The sequence below is a fragment of the Sebastes umbrosus genome, chromosome 9 (genome assembly GCF_015220745.1).
Source record: "Sebastes umbrosus isolate fSebUmb1 chromosome 9, fSebUmb1.pri, whole genome shotgun sequence".
Taxonomy (NCBI): domain Eukaryota; kingdom Metazoa; phylum Chordata; class Actinopteri; order Perciformes; family Sebastidae; genus Sebastes; species Sebastes umbrosus.
In genome coordinates this window covers 18,905,901-18,927,527 of record NC_051277.1, presented here as the reverse complement: position 1 = coordinate 18,927,527, position 21,627 = coordinate 18,905,901, and the positions used below count along the sequence as shown (strand labels likewise).

The 21,627-nt window shown below is 42.3% G+C and overlaps 2 protein-coding genes across 2 annotated transcripts; both read right to left on the bottom strand.

The window, feature by feature from the left end:
- Positions 1–2,410: 2,410 nt before the first annotated feature.
- On the bottom strand, positions 2,411–13,772 carry efemp2a (EGF containing fibulin extracellular matrix protein 2a). Its single transcript, XM_037780514.1, has 11 exons — positions 13,579–13,772; positions 8,546–8,779; positions 7,946–7,994; positions 7,620–7,805; positions 6,997–7,119; positions 6,733–6,849; positions 4,998–5,117; positions 4,772–4,891; positions 4,473–4,599; positions 3,799–3,994; positions 2,411–3,262 (listed from the first exon to the last, which is right to left on the bottom strand). Exons 2-11 carry the CDS (start codon positions 8,645–8,647, stop codon positions 3,089–3,091), a joined length of 1,314 nt encoding a protein of 437 aa, XP_037636442.1. The 5' UTR covers positions 8,648–8,779; positions 13,579–13,772; the 3' UTR covers positions 2,411–3,088.
- A 1,416-nt stretch (positions 13,773–15,188) lies between these two features.
- On the bottom strand, positions 15,189–20,994 carry fibpa (fibroblast growth factor (acidic) intracellular binding protein a). Its single transcript, XM_037780516.1, is given in 13 exon segments — positions 15,189–15,458; positions 15,976–16,073; positions 16,210–16,296; positions 16,396–16,459; positions 16,563–16,671; positions 17,187–17,236; positions 17,238–17,318; positions 17,572–17,672; positions 18,031–18,157; positions 18,433–18,487; positions 18,490–18,630; positions 20,401–20,484; positions 20,617–20,994. Coding segments are annotated over 12 exon segments (1,062 nt in total). The 5' UTR covers positions 20,480–20,484; positions 20,617–20,994; the 3' UTR covers positions 15,189–15,388.
- Positions 20,995–21,627: the final 633 nt, after the last annotated feature.

Here is a 21,627-nt window from a genome sequence, read left to right as displayed (position 1 = left end):
GTAGCTGTTAGCTGGTTGTTGTGAGTCGATGATGTTACAGAAAGAAGCAAATATATCTCGCTACGGAGGGTTGTGTTGAGTGTGTGGGTGCCAGTAAAGAGGGAGGTGGTTCTCATACGCTTGAACACACTGTCGAGCCTTCTCTGTGTCGTGGGCCCAACTCAAACAAACACTAGTTTCCCTGTAGACCTGCCTGCACTCTTACACTCACACACGACTTCATATTGACACCATTTTCTTTAGTAAAACAGGTCTAGGGAACCAGATAAACAGTGATGGTGGTTGGACTACTGAGAAGTCCGTGGCATTCAGATGAAGCTGCCTATCAAGCCAGTTGGTCCAGCTATTGAAATTTAGTTAATATAAGGCTGGGTCACACCGCAGAGTGTCTACTCTTTGATTGGGGGACTTAAAGGTAGCTTAAAATCTATCAGAGAGCTCATAGGGCTGTCCTCGACCAAAGATATTGTTAGTTGACTAACACTCGTGCGATTTCATCAACAAATCGATTAGTTGATTTAATCGACAAATCTGTAAAACTGACTTTCTCCACAAAAGCACTACTTTAAATCTTGTGTTTACTAGAGATGTGCTCATAAGTTTCTTAGAATTAAGTCATTCAGCATGAAAAAGCATAAAAAACGACAAATTGACTTGAATCTTAATCGATGAAGACCAAAACGACAGATTTCTGTTTCTCATAGTCGACTAATCGACTAAGAGACGACAGCCCTAGAGCTCAGTATGATGGCCTACCGTCCCCGTTAAGGACATTCCACTGACAGGCCACTGATGGTCACATAGACAAGCGCAGGGAATCGTCTGTGTGTTGCTCTTTAACGGAGGTGGGGTGGCTAACCTGACGTACATTTAACAAACCAATCAGATAGTCTTCATCCTTGAAGTCTTTTCTCTTGTAAAACCGAAAAACAGAGTTTGAAAACATTTCTGATAAAGCATAACTCTCATCTTTCTGTCACTTAAAGCTGAAGTAGGCGAGATTGGAGCAAATATCATTCATATTTATTTATTTTTGTTCACTTTTAAATGTATAATTTTTTTTTTATTTATTGAAAATGATGTTAAAAGTCAGTTTTAAATTCATTTATTCATTAAATTATATGTATTTATTTATTTATGTATGGTTTCCCTTTGCATTTCCTCCATATTTATTTCAAACATTCAACATTCAAAGATTTTTGATTTTGGCAGGTTTTGTCTTCCATAGTTTTACCCCAATGGCCACAAGAGGCAACAATGAGCCCATTCTAAACTCAAAAACAAACTTCGACAAGCGACACAAATGGGAGATTTAAGCTTTATCGGAAGTGTTTTCAAACTGTGTTATTCAGTTTTACAAGAGAGAAGACTTGTACACAAATGTTCATCTGGTCACATCTCTTAAAGTGCAGCACAAAGCCGCTTCCCTGAGCTTTTATATGGAACCATCTGAACAAACAGGACCTAATGATAAAACATCCTTTAACAACAATATTGGGTTTCCACAAGAATGATTGTCCAACTTTTAGCACATTACCAATGAGGAATATTAGAGCTAATGACTATTTCCATTATCATTTAATCTGGCAATCAATTTTTGGATTAATTAAAGTGGCAGTAGGCAGAATATTTTTGGCATCATTGGGCAAAATGTCCATAATATCCCTTCAGCATATTGTAATTCAAGTGTCCTGAGAGAAAACTAGACTTCTGCACCTCCTCATGGCTCTGTTTTCAGGCTTTAGAAAATCTAGCCCGTGACGAGAGACTTTGGCCAATCACAGGTCATTTCAGAGAGAGAGCGTTCCTATTGGTTGTGTTCTGACTGGTGGGCGGTGCTTGGCATTTCCTGAACAGATCTCAACATGGCTGCCGGGTCACAAACTTTCTCATTTTACAGCTAAACAGTACACTACAAGATGTTTCTGAAAACATTTGAGGCGAGAAATAGGCATTACAGTAACAGAATATTGATCCATATTTGATCAGCGCTGCCTAGTTTGACTGCTTGATCGGAGTTAGTGAGTGATTGACAGCTGCTCAGCGATGGCAGGTTTCAGCTCAGCTCTGATTGGTTGTTTTCCTCCGATCTGTGAAATCTTGCAGATGCCATTAGGAGCACCGGAGGACACCGGAGGACACAGAGGCACATGATTTTTTTCAGATTACCTCTCTCATGCACTACTGTCAGGATATAGTGATCGTTTTATAAAAATAACTTTTTCTAAATCATATTTGCTCCATTTCAACCCACTGCAGCTTTAATGATTTCATTGACGATTCCAGTTTCACAGACTGCCCAAGGTTTAGTTTATAATGATAAAAAAAACAGAGAAGCAGCAAATCTTCACATTGGAGACTGCGAATAAAAAGTCCTATAAGGTTGACATTGTAATGATGACACAGAAGAAAAGGTATATTGTTTTATTTAGGTTTAAATCTTAGACAAAAAAAAACACAATCAGCAATGTGACAAACCTATAAAAGGCAGTGATGGAGAGCTTGGACATAGGAATTAACAGTGGAGGGTGGAGGAGGACTGCTGAGGTCTGAACTGAGTGGTTACTGAATCACGTCTGTCGACAGGAAACAGGGCTGACAAGAATAAGGTGACAAACAGAGCGGAACCGAAGATAAGGATGTAAACTGGTGAGAACAGATTAATCTAGTGACGCTGGGCGTGAATCACTCCACCTGAAGGCAGACAGAAAATATGTCACACAGATCTGTTATCACCCTGAACAGATGTGAAGAAAATAAAATCCCTTTTTAGACACATTGACCACAGAATGATGCTGTCAGATAGGTGTTAAATAAAATGACAGATATTATTTATCTGTGAGACATTACTGCTACATTGTATTTGTATACTGTACTGTATAAGACTGACAGAAATGTGTCTTTCTTTGGAAGTACAAAAAGCTAAGAGTGTAACATCACAGTGACTGGTTGAACGGCATCCACCACTTTAGTTCTACAGCTTCATTTCCCTTTCTTGCATCTGTTTCTCTCCTCAGCTCTCTCTCCTCTCTCTCCATCTTTCTCTGTGTCCCTCCACTCTTCTTCTTCTTCTTCTTCGTCTTCTTCTTTAAAAGGTGTACGGCCCGACGTAGATGGAGAGTCTGAGGGCGGAGCTGGTCTGGTAGTTGCCCTGGTAGCTGAGCAGAGGGTTAACTGACACCATCTCCAGGTCCAACGTGTACTCTCTGGGCCCCGACACAGCGCGGGCCAGCACCAGCATGGCGCTGATATTATTGATTTGCTGGAGAAGACAAAAAAAATTTAAGCAATTTTCTACATTCTTTTCACTTAAACCTGCAGTAGGTAGTATATTGTTGACATCTCTTAATAACCTTTCAGCATATTGTAATTCAAGTGTTCTGAGAGATAACTAGACTTCTGCACCTCCTCATGGCTCTGTTTTCAGGCTTTAAAAAATCTGACTTTGACCAATCACAGGTCATTTTAGAGAGAGAGAGAGTTCCTATTGGCTGTGCTCTGGCTGGTGGGCAGTGCTTGGTATTTCCTGAACAGATCTCAACATAGCTGCCGGGTCACAAACTTTCTCATTTTACAGCTAAACAGTACACTACAAGATGTTTCTGAAAACATTTGAGGTGAGAATGAAAATGATATAAGAGGCGCTGGATTATTTACACAATATAATCATATGTGTATTATTAACATTATATAAATATTTCCTTTTTTTTTCAAAATCGCGGTTATCGTCAATACCGGTATATCGCGACACTCTGGTCACATGTTTTGTCAGTAGTTGCGGTCATACTCCTCTCTCACCCTGATGTAGAAATCTCCGTTTTCGTCTCCAGTGCGGATGCGGAAGGTGTTGTAAGCCCCCGGAGAGACACTGGTGGCCTGAATCTGGAAGATGTCGGACGGGACGGAGCGCTCCGAGGTGATGCTCATGTAGCGGTGGACGATGGAGAAAGGCAGATCTCGACAGACGGGCTTATTGCCAGGACACACACAGCGACTGGACACACACACACAGGTAAGTAAATCCACTTTGAATACAATTGTAGTAATATTTAGTGCAGAAAATCATGAACAATAGTTCATATATCAGCCAGCAGAGGGAGTAACATGACTGAAAGAAAAGTTCTCCTAAAATCTAAACAAATATTGAACAGTAGCCATTTTTCCCCCTCATGTTTTTCTAAAACGCATTTTTATACTAGCAAATCATCTGGGATATGTTAATAGTGACCCACACCTGCTACCAATCCAACACTTGTTACAGTGTAATAGTTTTCTTATTGCACTGGACCATGTTCAGACGAAAAGGTTGCAAGTTGGACTCACATGTGGAAAAAGTAATTGGGTAATCTCGCAGTTTGAGCCATACTCAATACAGGGGCTGATTATATTCTGAGCTGATGGCCAGCACATATTTCAGTAATTGGGAAAAGGTGTGTGAGAGTGTACACAAGCTTTCACGAGGTGTCACTCACTTCTCGGACACCTGCACGTAGGGCTCCTGGCAGCGGTTTGCGTCCACACACTGGTATCGTCCGTGGATATTCACGCAGGTCTGTGTGTCGGCACACTGGTGTTCACCTGTTTCACACTCATTTATATCTGCAGAAGGAAAAAATAGCTGGTGATGTTTGATTCGAACAAGAACAGGACAAGAATAGAGCTGCTGTCAAAGATTGAATAAGTGTTGACTCAGTGCAGCATCTGTGACTCTGAAAGCACAGAGAGGAAGGTGTTGGGACTGGAGGGAGGAAGTAGAGGCGGGTGTGCTTACCCTGGCATAGTCTGGTGCCTTGCAGCTGGTATCCTTCTGGGCACACGCAGGAGAACTTCCCCGGTTCGTTAACACACTGGTACTGGCACAGGTAGCTGGAGTAGCTGCACTCATCGATGTCTGTCAAGTGAAAAGTTCAGATTTTATTAAATGTCCACAATTAAAGGTGGAACAGGACAGAAAACAGAGCAGATTGGCATCACAGAAACTGTGATGTTTCTCTTACCGTTACAAGCGAAGCCATCAGGGCCCAGTTCATAGCCCTGGTCACAGCGACACAGGAAGGTGCCGTACGTGTTGTAACACCTCTGGGAGCAGGGGGCACCCATCTCACATTCATTCACATCTGAAGGGTGGGATTTAATAGACGGAGTCAAAGAGCGTACACATCCGAAAAGCTTTTACAGTTGCTCGATCCAAAACTTGAACTGAAGTTAAAAAATCTGAATGATATAACTCCAAATATATTAAAGGCCCTGAAAACATATTTTCTCAATCAGCTTGTTACTTTAAGTGATGGGGTCCAAAATTAACACACCGAACCATTTTGGTTTTCCTCACACGAGAGATTTCAATCTGTGCTGTTTCTCACTATTGCAAAGTGAGACGTTCTGTACGTCTGTGCACCAATTAGAAATGATCAATAGTGAATCAAATATGTAGTGACAGTTCTGGGGTTGTTGTTAACATTGCCAGGCCACTGTCAATCAAATGTGAATAAACCACAACTAATGAAGCAGATTAACTGAGATTTTGGGTGTCAAACCATTAATACATATTCTTAAATCTTAACTTTAACGGTTACCTGTGTAGTCATGGACATGTAATGTTACAGAGCACATGCTTAAAAGTGTACTCCATTGATTTAGAATTGCACTATTGTAAAATTGTTAGACTCATGATGAACAGTTTGGTTGTATTATGCTAGTGGCAACCAGTGGGCTACCTCCGGGTCTGATAAGTGAAGCCAATATTGAAGAGCCTTAGACTTGCATTCTTTCTAATAGCCAGCAGGGGGCGACTCCTCTGGTAGCAAAAAATAAGTCTGATTGTATAGAAGTCTATGAGAAAATGACCCTACTTCTCTCTTGATTTATTACCTCAGTAAACATTGTAAACATGAGTTTATGGTCTAAATGGCTAGTTTCAAGTCTTCTTCAATACAGCATGATGTTCATTTAGTACATTATGGTCCCATTTAGAGTCAAATAGACGATAAAGCAGGGAATGCTTTAGGGCTTGGCTACCTTGTGATTGACAGGTCGCTAACACGGCGTTGCCCGGTCTGGGTGTTGTCCCCATTTTTGTCTTGTAACTTTAACTCTTTCACAGTGTGTTTTCAGTTCATGAAAGTTAATTATAACCTTTTTGGTCGCCTAAAAATGTCTTATGCAGCGTTCGGTTGTACTTAACTCCACCTTCTTGTATCACTTCTGGTTGCAAATAACCAAGATGGCGACAGCCAAAATGCCAAACTCAAGGCTAATCGACAAACCAATGGGTGACGTCACAATGACTATATCCACTTCTTATATTCAGTCTATGGTGACAGCTAATGTAGCCTCGAGCCGTTAGACTCAAGCAGAGATGAGGAGCGACTACAGAGGTCTCACTTCTCTCTAACTCCGCCACCAGATTTGTTTTCATTTTCCAACTTGTAGTCTTCAACCTCAACCAACGCTGAATCACTTGAGGCAATTTATCAGACTCCACACAGCTCCCTCTGGAGCCATAAAAGGCTTTATTCAACTTTTTTTCACACATGCAGTAATACTACCCAAGACCTGTAAACACTTACAGACTTTGATTTGTAAAATTGGTGGTGTTGCCCTTTAAGATTTGAAACCACATTTTCAAAGGCTTTAAGTATTGGGATTTTTGAGTAAGATTTTTGCCTGACCTCTGAGACATGGCTGTGACTGTTGAGTCTTATAATCAGTTGCAGAGGGCGTCTCACTCACCGATGCATGAACGGTTGTTTCCTGCCAGCTGGAAACCAGGTTCACACTGACAGGAGAAGGAGCCGGGGACATTAACACAGCGATGTTGGCAGTACCTGTACCTGCACTCATCGATGTCTGAGAGAGAGAAATAGAGTTATTCACATTCCTTCTTGCAGCTAAACTAACTGTATCCCAGGCCATGTAGCAAAAAGAAATCATGAATTGCCATATTTAAGTCTGTTGAGCTACACTAGTTAAAGAAATAAATTCAGATTATCTCACCAATGCACTCTATGCCAACCTTGCGGTAACCATCCGGGCACTGACAGGTGAAGGCGCCCAGTGTGTTGATACACTGCTGGCTGGGCTGGCAGTCATGTTCGTCTCGCTCACACTCATTGATATCTGAGTTTGTGGTTGGGACACACATGGGGAAAAAATGTGTTTATTGTGAGCAAACACAGCATCATTCTTGATGACTGAAAGGCACAGTGTGTCTGTTGGAGAGCAGACCATGGTGATTCTGTTCCCCTCATTTGTACCCGAAACCTGAAAATATCATGCTGAATCATGTTTGCTGTCCCAGATGAACACCTCGCCGGCCTCAGGCGTGAGTAGGTTTCTCGCTGCAAGTCAGATTCTTAAAAACACAGCAGCTGTGCTCGTGTGAAATCTTCCAAATTCCTGCAGTGTCTGTCTGCCCCCCGTGGACTCATACTCACTCACACCCACACAGTTTGCAGCCTCCAGTCCCAGCACCTGCTACGGCCACCTGTCCCTCGCAATCTGTGGCCGCCGACAATAAACTTACACAATCACACACACATACAAACATGCTTAATGATCACTCATCCTGTGGCCACCTGTCCACCTCTGACCCCCAGACCTACAAACCAGACACTCACCAACACAGCTGTCTCCCTGCGCCTCGTAGCCCAGAGGGCAGGGGTTGGTCTCGGTGGGAGTGATGGGGGGCTCTGGAGCAGGGATGACTGACGCAGAGCGGGGAAGGCAAAGGTAGCCTCCGTAGTGGTTGAAGCACTTCATTTCCCCTTTGCATGCATCTGGAATGGTCTCGCACTCATTTATGTCTGATGGGAGATGCAGAGACAAAACTTGTTAGAAACAAATCAAAAGGACAGGACGGATGATCTGATGATGATCACAGCTGTTACTGTACATAAGAATTAGGTGGTGAGATGAAATAAATGCAGGTAAAAGAGTGCTTTACCTTTGCAGTGCTCAGTCTGATGGTCCCAATGATACCCATCTGTGCATTCCTACAAAGATAGTGTGAGAAAATGATGGGAAGAAAGATGTGAACAGGCTTTCTGAGCCAAGTAGTTGCATAATATATTCATAAAACATAATAAATCCCCTGTAGAAGAAGCAGAGGATAGAGAAACTTGTTTCCTGTGTATTCGTGGAGGAGTGCTGGGCCAAAAAAGACTAGAAATCTGCTGCTGTTAAAGGATTTGTGACATTTTAAACTACTTTCCTTAAGCCAAATGTCACTTCAAAAACAAAGAATCTAAGGCCACTGCTTGGAAAAAGGATCATTATCACTCTGGAAAAAAAAATATGTTGCCATGAGCTGCATGGAAAGAAAAAGTGAGGCCTAAAGCAACAAGCTAAAATTACCCCCAGCTACGACTACTATAACATGTTGGGAAGGGAAAACTGCTGTGGAATATTAAACAAGCAGAAGATGAGGAATTACGAAATGGAGCTAAGAGAGAAGGAGGATTTGAGGTCAACATTTCAACACAAAAAATGTGTCATATATCAGAGATGAGAAGAGCAGCAGGTAGAGAGGTTCGTCCATACTTACCGTGTAGGTGTCACTTTCTGTAGGTGCCTGTGAAATAGCACTACGGAGGAGCACAGACACACATATGCACACGCACAAGATTGACACACAAGCACCCTGCATACTAATGCACTAATTTGGGGGAGACGGGACGGGAACACGCGTAAAACATGCACACAAACACACACACACACACTCTGCCGTCACACAGGTAGCGTTGCTTTAGAGATGAGAGAGGCAGCCAACAGGTGGTATCTGTATTTCAGAGGGAGACATAAAAAAAGCAACATTAGAAATCACAAAATGGTTTAATTCAGTCTCACTAGTGCTGTAAGCTGCTCCCACAGCTGAAATGGATGATTCAACTCAAAGCAAAAAGCACTGGAGCCAGTTTTTAAGTAGTCAGTCAGAACACAAACAGTTAGCGTCTTGGACTTGGTTCACTGTTTGTCAACCAAACAGTTCCCCCTTGATTGCAGCCGAATCACTCTGCCAGGTAAAAACATAAACACTGTGACGTACTCCATCCTTCAGCTGAAAATAACAAAGTCAACATCACAGAAATACTTTCATATTGGCTGCTCACAGAAGACACTCTGTCTGTGTCTCCAGACTGGCAGACTACAACTCACTGGAATGATAGTCTCGCCGAACGCTGGTTCGATTCACTGTGTGTCAGAGCAGCGTCGGTATAAGCCCGTAAACCCTGGCTATTAGTTACATATTTTATAACAGCATCTTCTGCTCAGCTGCTTCCATCTGTGGGATAAACTTTAAGTTAATTTATCTCTGTGACAAAGAGTCTCCTCTGTAGAAAAGAGGCTGTCTTCATCCTGGAAAGTACTCAAGTAGGCCTACTATAGCCCTACCTATTTTGAGTTACTACTTGTACTCCACTACATTTCAGAGAGTTATCAATGCCAAAAGTTGGGGGAGCCTTCTTATGGAAACCTAGTATTCATGTTAAATTATGTTTTGACCCATCACTAGGTCCTGCAGTGGATATCAGGCTTCGCCTTCATAAATCTACTGGGCCCTCTGATAGATGACAGGCAGGTCAGCTTGACCCAGCCTTATATCTATTGTGTCTGCTCAGGTTTAACTACAGTGGCTGCTGGCCCAACTGGCTTGATAGGCAACTTCATCTGCATGCCAGCAACCTCTTTGGGTTGAGAAACCTTTCTTGAATTATGTCCCTCCTTGTCTGTCTTACAGGAACAAACTGTGCGTCCCAATTTTAGTATGACCCAATACATAGAATGTCAAATGCAGTATGCCAAAAATACCAGGATGTCCTACCAAATCCAGTTGTATTTTGCAGTATGCAAGCCAGCATGCTTTTCTGGCTATTCTGACCCACAATCCTCTACGCAGCGGATATATGAGCAAGAGGGTCAAACAGCATTGCCAGACATTTGATAATTATCATATTGTACGATAACTTTGCCCTCTGTACGATGTATAATCAATAATGCAAAAAGTGCCATAATGTGTGATAATTTAACCTTTTTGTGACTCTAACACTTAGTAGTTGGTTTAAATCTGCGCTGTCTAATTTAAATTAATTTCTGGATGAATCCTACATCTGTGTTTATGCATCTCTTCTCACGTGACCCCTTTCCAGCCAATTGTGCTCGGTGTAGGCTGTGATGTTGATGAATGCAAATCATGAGTGCGACTGTTGTTCTCTCTCCCTCCTGTCTTGTAATCTAATTTTATAATAGTAGGCTATTACAACAACTGTCAGACTGAAATGGACACATAACCCCGTCCACGCATCATAGCTACGTCACTTTACACTGTGATATTGTTACTTTTACTTAAGTAAAGGATCTTAGTTCTTTACTACTACGTTATGTACAGTATAGGGTATTTTTGAAGTAGATTTATAGTGTATTATGTTTTCTGATGGACTGGGCTTTTCTCCCAGCAGAGACACAACCACCCTTCAGTTAATGTTCCTGGAGAGAAGCTGTAAGTGTTTAAGCTGAATATAAAACATAAACAAATCACCTATTCCAGCTCCCGCAGACCAAAAAAAGTAGAAAAGAAAACAGGCCGATTGAAGGAATGAAAAAAATTCAGAGAAAGTGCTGTTTGCAGAGTCAGTGAGCTCCAGTTAAAATACATGACGGGAAAGTTATAATCACGGCCTGTCTACGTGCACAGGCACACGCTCTGATGTAAACTCCAGAGGCCACATTTGCAGACATTGATTATTGTTGTATTTCACATTGAGACAAACAGAAGGCCGCAGGGTGACGTGGACACCCTCAAATACTTGATGGGTGACATCACAGGCCATTCGTGACCTTTATGGGGTGAAAAGCAGCCAAAACATGCACTCACCCTGTAAGCACAGACGGTAACACATACCGCCGTGCAATCAGACGGCCGCAGTACGTGACCTCTCTGTATTGGCCCAGCGGACACTTACAACCAGCAAGAATTTGACCCCAAAACCACCCAAAAACAAACTGACCACCAGTCCAGGGTCCAGTCATTCACTGGCTACCGAGAGGTGGCCGCAGGGATGCATGGGTGTTGCCCTGATGCCGCTGGAGATCAAGTGGCGGTGGACCTCTGGAATGCCCGTGGCAAGGATGTGGGCGCCAGTTCCCAGCTGGGATGCCCTGCCACGCCAGTGGTTCCCAGAGTATCAGGTTCTGGGAAACCCCTCCTGGTTCACATAAGAGGATGGCTGGTGCCAAACCTCCAGCCACTGCTCCCCTAACCTCTCATCTCCCCTCATTGTGTAGGAGGATGTCCCAGAATGTGACCCAGGCGCAGCAGTTCATCGTCTGGGTTTTGACTGACGTAGAGAGAAACAGGTTGACTGTGACACCACATCACCAGTGGCGGACTCAGGCTGTCTGAGGGGCAGGGGCGAAGAAATAAAAAAGGGCACCAGCTGCAGGCGGTGGGGGACCAGCATGCAGAACGTTTTCTGGCATGTAGGGCAGCCTATGTGACACTGCATCATGTTTTCTTAATTTAAAGGCCACCCTACAGGGCACTTTATCCTGTTTTTTTTATCATAGGGACATCCAGGGGGGCACTTTTGCTGCGGTTTGTTCGGACAAAGAGGGTACAAGGGGGTGACCCCTTGAGTCCACCAGTGCACATCACCATGAAAAATAGTCAGCAATGATTTTGTAATAATCGTAATCATTTTTGTAATTTTTCAAGCTTCACAAATATGAGGATTTGCTGCTTTTTCTTGTCCTATATGATAGCAAATGAAATATCTTTGGGTTTTCGACTGCTGGTCAGACAAAACAAGACATTTGAAGACATCACCTTGGACAAAGTACAAGTATTGCTAAGAAAAGAAAGTCAATTGTTCATTCCATTGCAACATCAGCGGCCGGCAGCAGAGCTACGCTTCCGCCATTTGGGACTGAAAGCGACTACCGGATGCCAGTAAAACTCTAAAGTCTGCCTAAAAAGTGCCGTACAAAAGTAAAACAAAACTATTTCTATTCTTTTGTCATATTCTAACGAAATGGCCTGTGTTGAACAATAAAATATTATAAATATAATAAGTGTTTTCAGTCCAAAATGGCGACAGCGGCTGTTGTCGAAAAAACATCAGAGTTTTGTCTCTTTGCTTCTATACACTTCGTCTTGGACTCTGGGAACTTGTGCTGGGCATTATTTACTATTTTGACATTTACTAGACAAAACTATTAATGGAGAGCATAATTAATCGATAATGAAAATGATCATTAGTTGTAGCCCTAGCAGAAACACCTGTTGTTTATAGTATAAACAATAACTCTAGTATAATCACCATTTGGGGCTTTCCTTGGCCTCGGTAACAGCAGGCTGACCCATTTAGAAATTCACACAGTCAGCACAATTTAACAAGCAAGATGTCAGGGCGGCTTATAAAAGTGACCACATGGGGACCAGGAAAAACACACAGTTGGACCACACAGACACACACACATTGTAAACTGCAGAATGGTCATGTGTTGTAGTGTATACATAGTTAACTTTGTGTTGTTCTGCTCGGCTGTGCGTGGCCTGAGAACATGGTGGCCCAGCGGGCTCAAGCTGCGCTCTGTTACCGTTGTGGCGGTGAACCTGCAAACCCAGAACCAGGGGGTCACTGTCTCTCACACACACACACACACACACACACACACACACACACACACACACACACACACACACACACACACAGACACAGACACAGACACAGCCTAACTCCTGCTCTGGGAAACTCCAGAGTCAGTGATGGATAGTGGCCTACAGGAGAAATTCACACACCGTAACTATAATAAATCCCTCCAGTGTGGCTCTGTTCTCCTGGTGGTGATGCTGCTCTGTCTTCCTGTGTAAAGGGTGTTAAAGGGCTGTGATGTATTAGTGTATGCATACAATGTGGCACGAGATGATGGGCTGCTCTCCGGGGATCTGTGCTTCCTTCCTGTTGCCTTTAAAATCCCACTTGAGTCATTACAGTGACGGTGGAGCTGTCACATGTTAGCTATTAGAAGTGTGCTGTACAAACAGTGATAAAAGACACTGTCAAATAGTAGTGAGGCAGCATCCTGCACTGTCTGAGTGTTTTGTGTGTGTTTTCCTGTAGCTGCCACCTGTTTCTTCTTCTTCTTCTTCTTCAATAGAAGCTTTCTCTCAGAAATTCACCGAAATTGTCTTGCTGTTGTTTTCTGACTAAACCAAGATTGTGACACTGACCTTAAATGTCGTACACGAGGGATGAGGTGGAAGAACTTTTGCAACATACTGTACAGTAATACATGTGACTCATTACCTCTCTTCCTGTCTATCCCTCTCTTAAACCCAGAGCCAAGAAGCCAAACTACACAGACTAAGCTACGTTGTCTTGGCTCTGAGAGCAGAGCAGCGGTGCAGCTGTGACGTGTATGGCCTGTACCAGAAAAAGTGGGTAAGACGTACATCTCACCTCCGATACTTCTCCTTAAAACTCTTGTAAACATGATAAGTCATCCACTGGGTCACTTTTTGACACAAATCTCTTCTAACATGGATGTCGGACATTAAAGAAACACAGGGAAACTCACAGATGAATCTTTTTCGGATCGGTCTTCTCCCCTCTGACCGGTGTGTGTCCTTCTGCCGGCTGAGTTGGCGTTCAGAAGTGGTCCCTTAAACTCCTGCCTGTATGACCCTGAGAGAGTGAGTGGGGAGACCGACAGCTGGAGCAGCTGAACACATGCAAAGGGAGGGAGAGAGAGAGAGCGAGCAAAAGAGACGGAGAGAGGGAGGAGAGAGGGACAGCCCATTCTTACCCCCCCCAACTACCTCTTCCTCCTCCCTCCTTTGGCCCCCTGCACTGCCATCCTCCACTCTCCAAACCCCCTCTCCCTGACCCCCCAGGATGCAAATTCCTGGTCTGCGGCCCAAATACCAAAATTCCAAATCCGTCCAAATCTCAGGCGGAACAACAACTCACAGATTCACACACTTGCCCCCCCATCTTCTTACCCAATGCCCCCTCTTACTGGTCCCACAACACACCTGGTTTCATTTAAAACTAAACCCCCACAAAAGCCCCAAGCTCTCCCACCCTTTCCTCCCTCCCTTTTCCCATTTACCCCCCATCTATCTATACTTACCTCCCCCATCTTTTTTTTTTTTTTTTTTCCATAAAGCAACTAAAGCCCTTGCTCTCGTCCAATCTGACATGCAGGATATTTATAGCCGGGGAGAGAGAAGTTAATGGAATGTGGACAAAAATTAGAGAGTGGGAAAGAGAGAGTCGGAAAATTTGTCAGCTTATTCCTTAGAATAAACTGACGGCGCTTTCTGGGATAAAATAGAGAAATAAATCATTATTCTTGACCAACTTTGCTGCTCTGCTTGTACATGACTAATCCATTACCGCACTTGGAATCATTTGCGTCAGTTTCTTGCTAAATTAGCAGTCTGCTATGTTGCAAACTGGTTAAGATGTTGCTTAACACACATTATTAGTTTAAGTCTGACTCAACTTAAAGTCAGATTTTAAGGTCACCCTTGTATTACGCCACAAAGCCTCTTCAAAATGAAATGAGCAGCAGTCCCATTACTATAATTGTAGGAATCATTCCAAGATGCTGTGAGAAATGTGACACCCATCACAAACTGACTGCATGTATTAAAGTTTACAACCAAATATTCTTTTATAGACATACTAATTTTGTATTTTTAGATGGCTTCAATCATGCTATTTTTAACATTATGGGAGCAATTATTGTATTTTCCTCCTGTTTTTCCAAAGTAAATCTTTGGTTTAAAACATTTACTTAGCCTCAGATTGTTTATCTGTCCTGTCTTTCTGGGTGGCGGCAGAGATGGCAGCTGTCATTACAGGGGATGTTGTTAAAAATCACACTGACAACCCCCTAGGTGGACCAACTGTGCCCCCTGGCTGGTCCCTTATTCCCATGACCACACACAGACATCCAACACACTGGAGGAGGTAATCTGCTAGTTGTATTTAAAATCTAAAACAGTTTAGACTGATGACGCAGGGCTTTACAAATCCACCATCTTCACTTTTGCGCAATGATTTGTATCTCTCTCTCTTTGTCTCTAATCTCCATCCAACACTCACAACTTCAGTAAATCTTGTCCCGGGAATGGGTTAATGATAACAACTCTTCCAAATAACACAGCAGATAAAACAGAATGAAATTGTGATGTAAATATGTTCATTTTATTTACAAACCAAATTTACAGACACTGCAGGGACTCTATGGGTGCAAACAGGGAGGCTGAGAAGCAGAATTCATCACCGCTGACGAAACGAACCAAAGGGCTAAGATAACGGCTTCAGCGGGGGGGGGGATAACAAACGAGAAACGAGGGCCGAGCAGCGAAGAAACCGCTTCAGTCGTGATACATTTTGAAGATACAGCTTTTGATGACGCCCATGTATCTGTCCCACACAGCCTGATGTCTGAGGAGAGACAGAAAGAAAGCAAACTGTAAGTAAATGGAGCAAAGAGGTACTGTAAGTCTCGTGACAAACTGTAATTGTGAAATCTGGGTGAAGAGACTAAATGAGGCAATATTTGTCCACTCAGTGTAATAGAGGAGGAGGGGGGGGTCTATGTTTCTTCTATGAATATCTCTTTGTTAAGCATGTAGTGGTGCAGCGCTGTGTAAACCCTTAACTACATTCCAGAGTGTTTGCATGAGAAACAAGGTAACTACAGTTTAAGAAATGAGGGGCGAGATAGGGTGACTCCCACTAGTAGAACAGAGACGTCAATATTAGAGAGGATTTTAACTTTATGGTTAAGCAGCTTTAATGACTAGCAAAGTGTATATAATCTTCTGTTTTTGCCAAAAGCTCTACAAGATCCTGACTGTATTTTTGGCATGGGTCGCCCCCTTGGGAACTGATAACCCTGGCAGGGTTGGAGCCGCGCTGTACCTGATAATCTTCACAGAATAAAAGCACATTAACTCACTTGAATGTGTCGAGTATGTGTGCAGAGTTGTTGTAGTGAGTGAGGTAGAGCCTCATGTCCGCAGCTGTCCATCGGTCTGAACGACACGGCTCAATAAACTGAGGGGGGAAAAGGGAGGGGAGGAGACGTTACATCACACCTTCTCAAAGGCAGACTTTAAACTGGCCTCAGGAAAATGAGTTGAATGATCTTTGCTTAAAAACACATAAAAATAGATTTTGTAGAAGTACACACCTTCTCAACAAGATCAATGAAGAAATCTCTGACATCTTTCGTGTTGGTTAACTTTGCGGCGATGTTGACGAGGCCTCTGGAAAGATTCTACAGGAAGAAGAAAATAATGACATTACTTTCACTGTAGAAGTTACTGACTGATTACATTTCGGATAGAATGAGGGTGTCATGCTTGATGCTTCTCACCTTGAAATTAGCCTCCATCTCATTAAAAGCTTTTGTCTTTCCTCTGAGAGCTGTACAGACCAGACTGAACAGAGCGGAGAGAATGGAAAAAGAGAAATAGTCAAATAAGAGAGTGTGGATGAAATTGTAATTAAAAGCCAGTAAAAATGTGTAGGTTTTTCTGTTACCTTTTGTGTTGATCCAGCAGATCTTTATCAGTGATTAAAACCTTCAGTTCTTTCAGGTCTTGTAAAAACTCTTTATCAAGATCCACGTCCATGTCTTCCACCATGTTATCTACAAAGAAAACCAGAAGTCAGACAACGTCAAATCAGTTCTTATAACTATTATCACTGCGTATTCTTTTTCTTACAATTATTATCGGACTCTGCCTAACCCAAATAAGAATTTTCACTTAACTAATTGGTAACTTACACATTTTAAATTCATCTTAATTCTAATGAGGATCTGCAAAACCTGAAGGACCTCTGGTGGTCAGTGGACCTCACTGCTCTAAATGTTCCTTATTCATAATATAGACAGCATTCCTCTTGTTCTTATGCGAGACATTTCTTAAAGCCCTTTTTTATATTCTGTCTCGGTTTCAAATGTTTTTTTTTCTTCTATTTTTGCTGTTCTTGGATTTACTACTAATGTTTTATCGGTCTGTAAGTCTCAAAACTAAAACACATTAAGATAGTTCCAGATGATTAATATGTTACATAAATGATTTAAATGTTGTACATGTCCCTTACATCTCAGATAAAAATGTCATCAACGGGCCAAAGGAAACAACAAGGCCAATAACTCACCAACAGCCCCAACGGTCCAGTTGTTGATAAGCTGCCAGCACAGAAAGCAAGTCCTGGAATGTGAGATATTGCAGCTTTCTTTTCCCCGTCTCAAAGCGATTGTTAGCGAAGAACACAATGGCAGCATAATCCCTGAAATAAGCAGAGGACGTATTACTGTATAGGAGCTAACAAAAAAAAAACAAGACAATCAGATAGAACCCTTGATGTTTTCACTAGTTGAATAATGCTGGCCTTTTCAGTTGAGGTTTTGTTAGTTAGCTAAAAATACAAACCCACGTAGTGATTCATCATAAAAACTAAAACAAAGCAGATTTCAAGCCATACCAATGCTTTGGAAAATAAACCTGAGGCAGGCTTGTACTCTGCTCTTCACACTGATTACCTCGCAAGCTTGTCAGAAAGAAGAAAGTGTTGACGTATGTTCTCCACCAGGGGTCCCTTCAACTCTTCCACAACTTTGAAAACACGTTTGAAGTTGTCAAACTGAAATAAACACATGATGCAGGAGATTTACTAAAATTACAACATGACTTGTATAAAACCTGCAGAAAAAATATATATTAGGACCATTAAGGATGTAATTTAAAATGTTAAAAGTGTCAGAAATTCAGTCACTAGAGCTCAGGTTAAATTTAAAGCAACTGCAATAAAGTTAGTTTGTTAATCAAGGCATCACATACAATAGCCAGGACAAAACTGAAACAAATCACTCTGGTTTCACAACAAAAATGAGCAGTATCTTTTAAACGGCTGCAGACTCCTCTGATAAATAGGTAGCACTGACAATTTAAAAATGATAATACAGATGAACAGTTATTGCTGTGTTCAGAATGATCTCCACCTGTCGTCTGCAGCTCTTCAGTGTGACACCAGTCTTGGCGCCGATATCATCCAAATCTTTCTTGGTTCCTTTGGAGAGTTTCTTTCCCAGGACCTCACGAACAAATGCGTCATCGAAGGCGTAGTATCTAAACAAGGAAACACGGAGGCAAATAAGGAAACTTGTAAGAATATATTCTCATTTACTCTGTCAGGAAACCAGAATAAAGTAGTGGTGTTTAATAACAAATACATGCCATGGTAACATCTGCCTTGAGGAGAATAACCTAATTCAAGGAAGGGGCATATTTCAAAGATAGAAAAATACATAAATCTTTGATTAAATGTTGACAATGAGATGTGGCATATATCTTCAGATCAGACACCGCAAACACATCAGAAAATTGAAGGAGAATGAATGCACCTCTCTATGAGCATGGCTTGTCGATGAGGTGGGATCTGGAACAGTAGCTGGTTGCTAGTTTGGATGGACTGTGCAGCAGACGCTCACACATCTGGAAAGTCCTGTACTGGTCCATGGTGTCACTCAGCAGAACATCTGCACTCGCCTCACACTCCTCCATCACTCCTCCGTCCATTCGTACCTTCACTGCGTCGTTTACTGTGGGATAAATCAGACAGGCTTGGTGATCCAACCATGGCTGTAGTTATGTGTAATAACTAGTGATGTTAAGTGATGTGCCGAGGCTTCGGAGCGTGTGTGGAGTAATCCAGGAAGTTTTCTGTGAAACGCGTATCAAGGCTTGTATCATTTTAGGCAAATGACGTCATTGAAGATGCCCGAAGCCAAAATACAGTTGAGAACTTATTATTCCTGAATAAAAACGAATAATGTCTCCCATTTATTATTTTCCTTTAGTTACACACGCACATTCACTGCCCTGTGCCCGGTTAAACCACTGCCACATATCTGGAATATATCTGCCTGTTTTACACTATGCAACCGATAGGTGGTTTCGTGTGCATATGAAGCCCAGATGAAGCCTCGTGAAATGAACCCTTTTGCGAACCAATTTGCTGGGGAGTTTCAGTGCTTCATGAAGCTTCATCTCACCATCACTAGTAATAAACCTGTACTAACAAAGCTGCTGGTGTGGTTTGAATATACAGCAGCACTGAATTGCTACTCCATCATTATACTTTACATTGGCTACTTCTAATGTGCAGGATGTGGATGTAAATGCTGCAATATGTGTGAAGCTGATTATAGGTTTCATTATGTGCTTTCAATTGCTGTGACACATTTAGCACATTAGCGGTTTCCAAACCCTTTCAAGGAACACAATGTCTATCACAACATGACATGGTATTATATATTACTGTATTTTACAATTAAAAAAAACAAAAACAAACAGTGGAGGAAAATCTGGAAAAGAAACAACTTGTTGTGGCGGCAATTTGATTTTCTTTGTGTTCCAATGTTTTTATTCATCTTACAACCCCTTAGATTTAACTTGTGATCCCTTGGGTGGCCCTAACCCCCAGATTGGGAACCACTGCATTTTGATTGTGTTTTTAACCAAACTCCAATAAACTCCCACATTGTATGCATATTTGTAAGATAACTCCAACAAACCAGGACTCTGTAAAAGCACCCCTCCTCATCAGTATGTCCTCAGTGTGCTGGAGTACCCAAGCCAACATGGTTATGTGGGCCCCACATGGGTTATGCTGGGGGTACCTGGGTACCAAGTGTTTATGGGCCCAAAATGGGCATCTTATCTGGGGCCCACTTGGATCAACTAAGTAGGTCCCACATGGGCTCCCCATGTGGGCTACCCAAGTGGGTTCTAGGTGGGTCACTAATGGGAAATTAGTGCATAGGCTCAGAATGGGCAAAACAAATGGCGCCCACTTGGGTCAACTAAGTTGGTCCAACATGGGCTCCCCATGTGGGTCCTAGTTGGGTCACTAATGGTAAATTAGAGCATGGGCTCAGAATCTGCAACATAAATGGCGCCCACTTGGGTCAACTAAGTTGGTCCCATATGGGCTCCCCATGTTGGCTACCCGTGTGGGTCCTAGTTGGGTCACTACTGGGAAATTAGTGCATGAGCCAACATGGAAACTGTGGACAAACCCACTTACAACCCATATTTCAGGCCATGTAGTCCCCATGTAGTTCCCACATAGAACTTAAACCTGGTGCCGAGCTGGGTCTTGGGTATGTTGCCCAGATTGGGCTTATATAACACCCCATTGTAATCCAGCATGGAATCCATGTGGGCAATTGGCATGTGGCCATTATGGAACCCAGAGGACAATCGCATATAGGGCCCATTTTTCAGCCCATTTAATACCCACAATGGGCCCCACATACAAATGTTGGCTGGGACATTGTGACCCAGAGACCCATATACAGTATATCTACCTGTGTATCCATCCAACCAGAGCTGGTAGACCTCCTCATCCATGATAGTGGTGTTACCCACGAACACATCCAGCTCCATTCCATCTGCGTGGAGGCAAAGAAGTAAAGGCAAGTAGGTCAGTAGATGTTTTAACACATTTATTTAACTTAAGTAGCCATCAACAACCAGCTGTTAGATGAGCTCAACACCATTTAAAGTACCAAACACACATTATACTTGTTTTGAGTGTTGTCCCCAACCAATACCACCAAGAACCACGTTACAATAAAAGCTGAAATGCAAAGTAAATGGTTAAACTCTATTGGTTTAACTTAAATCTTTCCATTACATCCAAGCTGACTTCCTCCATTAGCCTCTTGTGCTAGCTCTGTTGCAGCTTCAACGGACACTAAACTGACAACCAGACAACAGAGCGATGGATTAAAGACCGAATTAAGATGACGGTATAATACGGTAATTGGCGCACGTTGTTTTAAAACACGAACATGTACCGGATAGCAGCGTTACTGTGTGTTTCTATGGAAGCTAAATGTCAACAACAAGCAGTCATGCTACACGAACTTCCGGTTTCGTTACGTCACCGGAAATGCTCTCTCCATGCGCTGTACTGTAAATGTCTCTTCTTACATTAGTTATTTTCTCAACAACAAAACACTGGTTATGTTGAACTTTCGTTATTGAATGTGTGCTGTTGTAGTGTTCCTGAGCGTTTTGATATTAGGTTAGGTTTTTAGATACAAATTATAATATATTGTGTAAGTGCAGATAAGAGGAAGCGTCACATACAGTTAGCCTAGAGCAGCTATATATTAAGATAAGAGATAAGATATTCCTTTAATAATACCGCAGTGGGGAAATTTGCAGTGTACAGCAGCAAAGGGATAGTGCAAAAACAAGATGCTATCAGCTAACACAGTAAAAAAAAAAAGAGCTAAACAAAGTGTAACAAAATATGAACCATTTAAATAGAAGGAAGTATAAAAATAGGAACAGTATATACAGGTATTGACAATAAACAGACTATTAACAAAATTGCACAGTGGAAAATTATATTGCACAGTGAGAATGAATGAATGAATAAATGAAATTCCACCTGAAAATATCAGGTTCTTGTCAGTTTTTGGTTGTGTAAGTGGTCTAGACTGGGAGCAGTGCTGGTTGTGGAGTCTGACAGCTGCAGGAAGGAAGGACCTGGGATAGAGCTCCTTCACACACTTTGGGTGGAG

What these genes read in the sequence shown, in the direction of transcription:
- efemp2a (XM_037780514.1), bottom strand. Translation starts at nt 8,647, where the DNA reads ATGCAGGGTGCTTGTGTGTCAATCTTGTGCGTGTGCATATGTGTGTCT. An exon ending in CAGAAAGTGACACCTACACG is followed by an intron (nt 7,995 to 8,545) that starts GTAAGTATGGAC and finishes CTATCTTTGTAG; the next exon opens with GAATGCACAGATGGGTATCA. An exon ending in GGTTGGCATAGAGTGCATTG is followed by an intron (nt 6,850 to 6,996) that starts GTGAGATAATCT and finishes TCTCTCTCTCAG; the next exon opens with ACATCGATGAGTGCAGGTAC.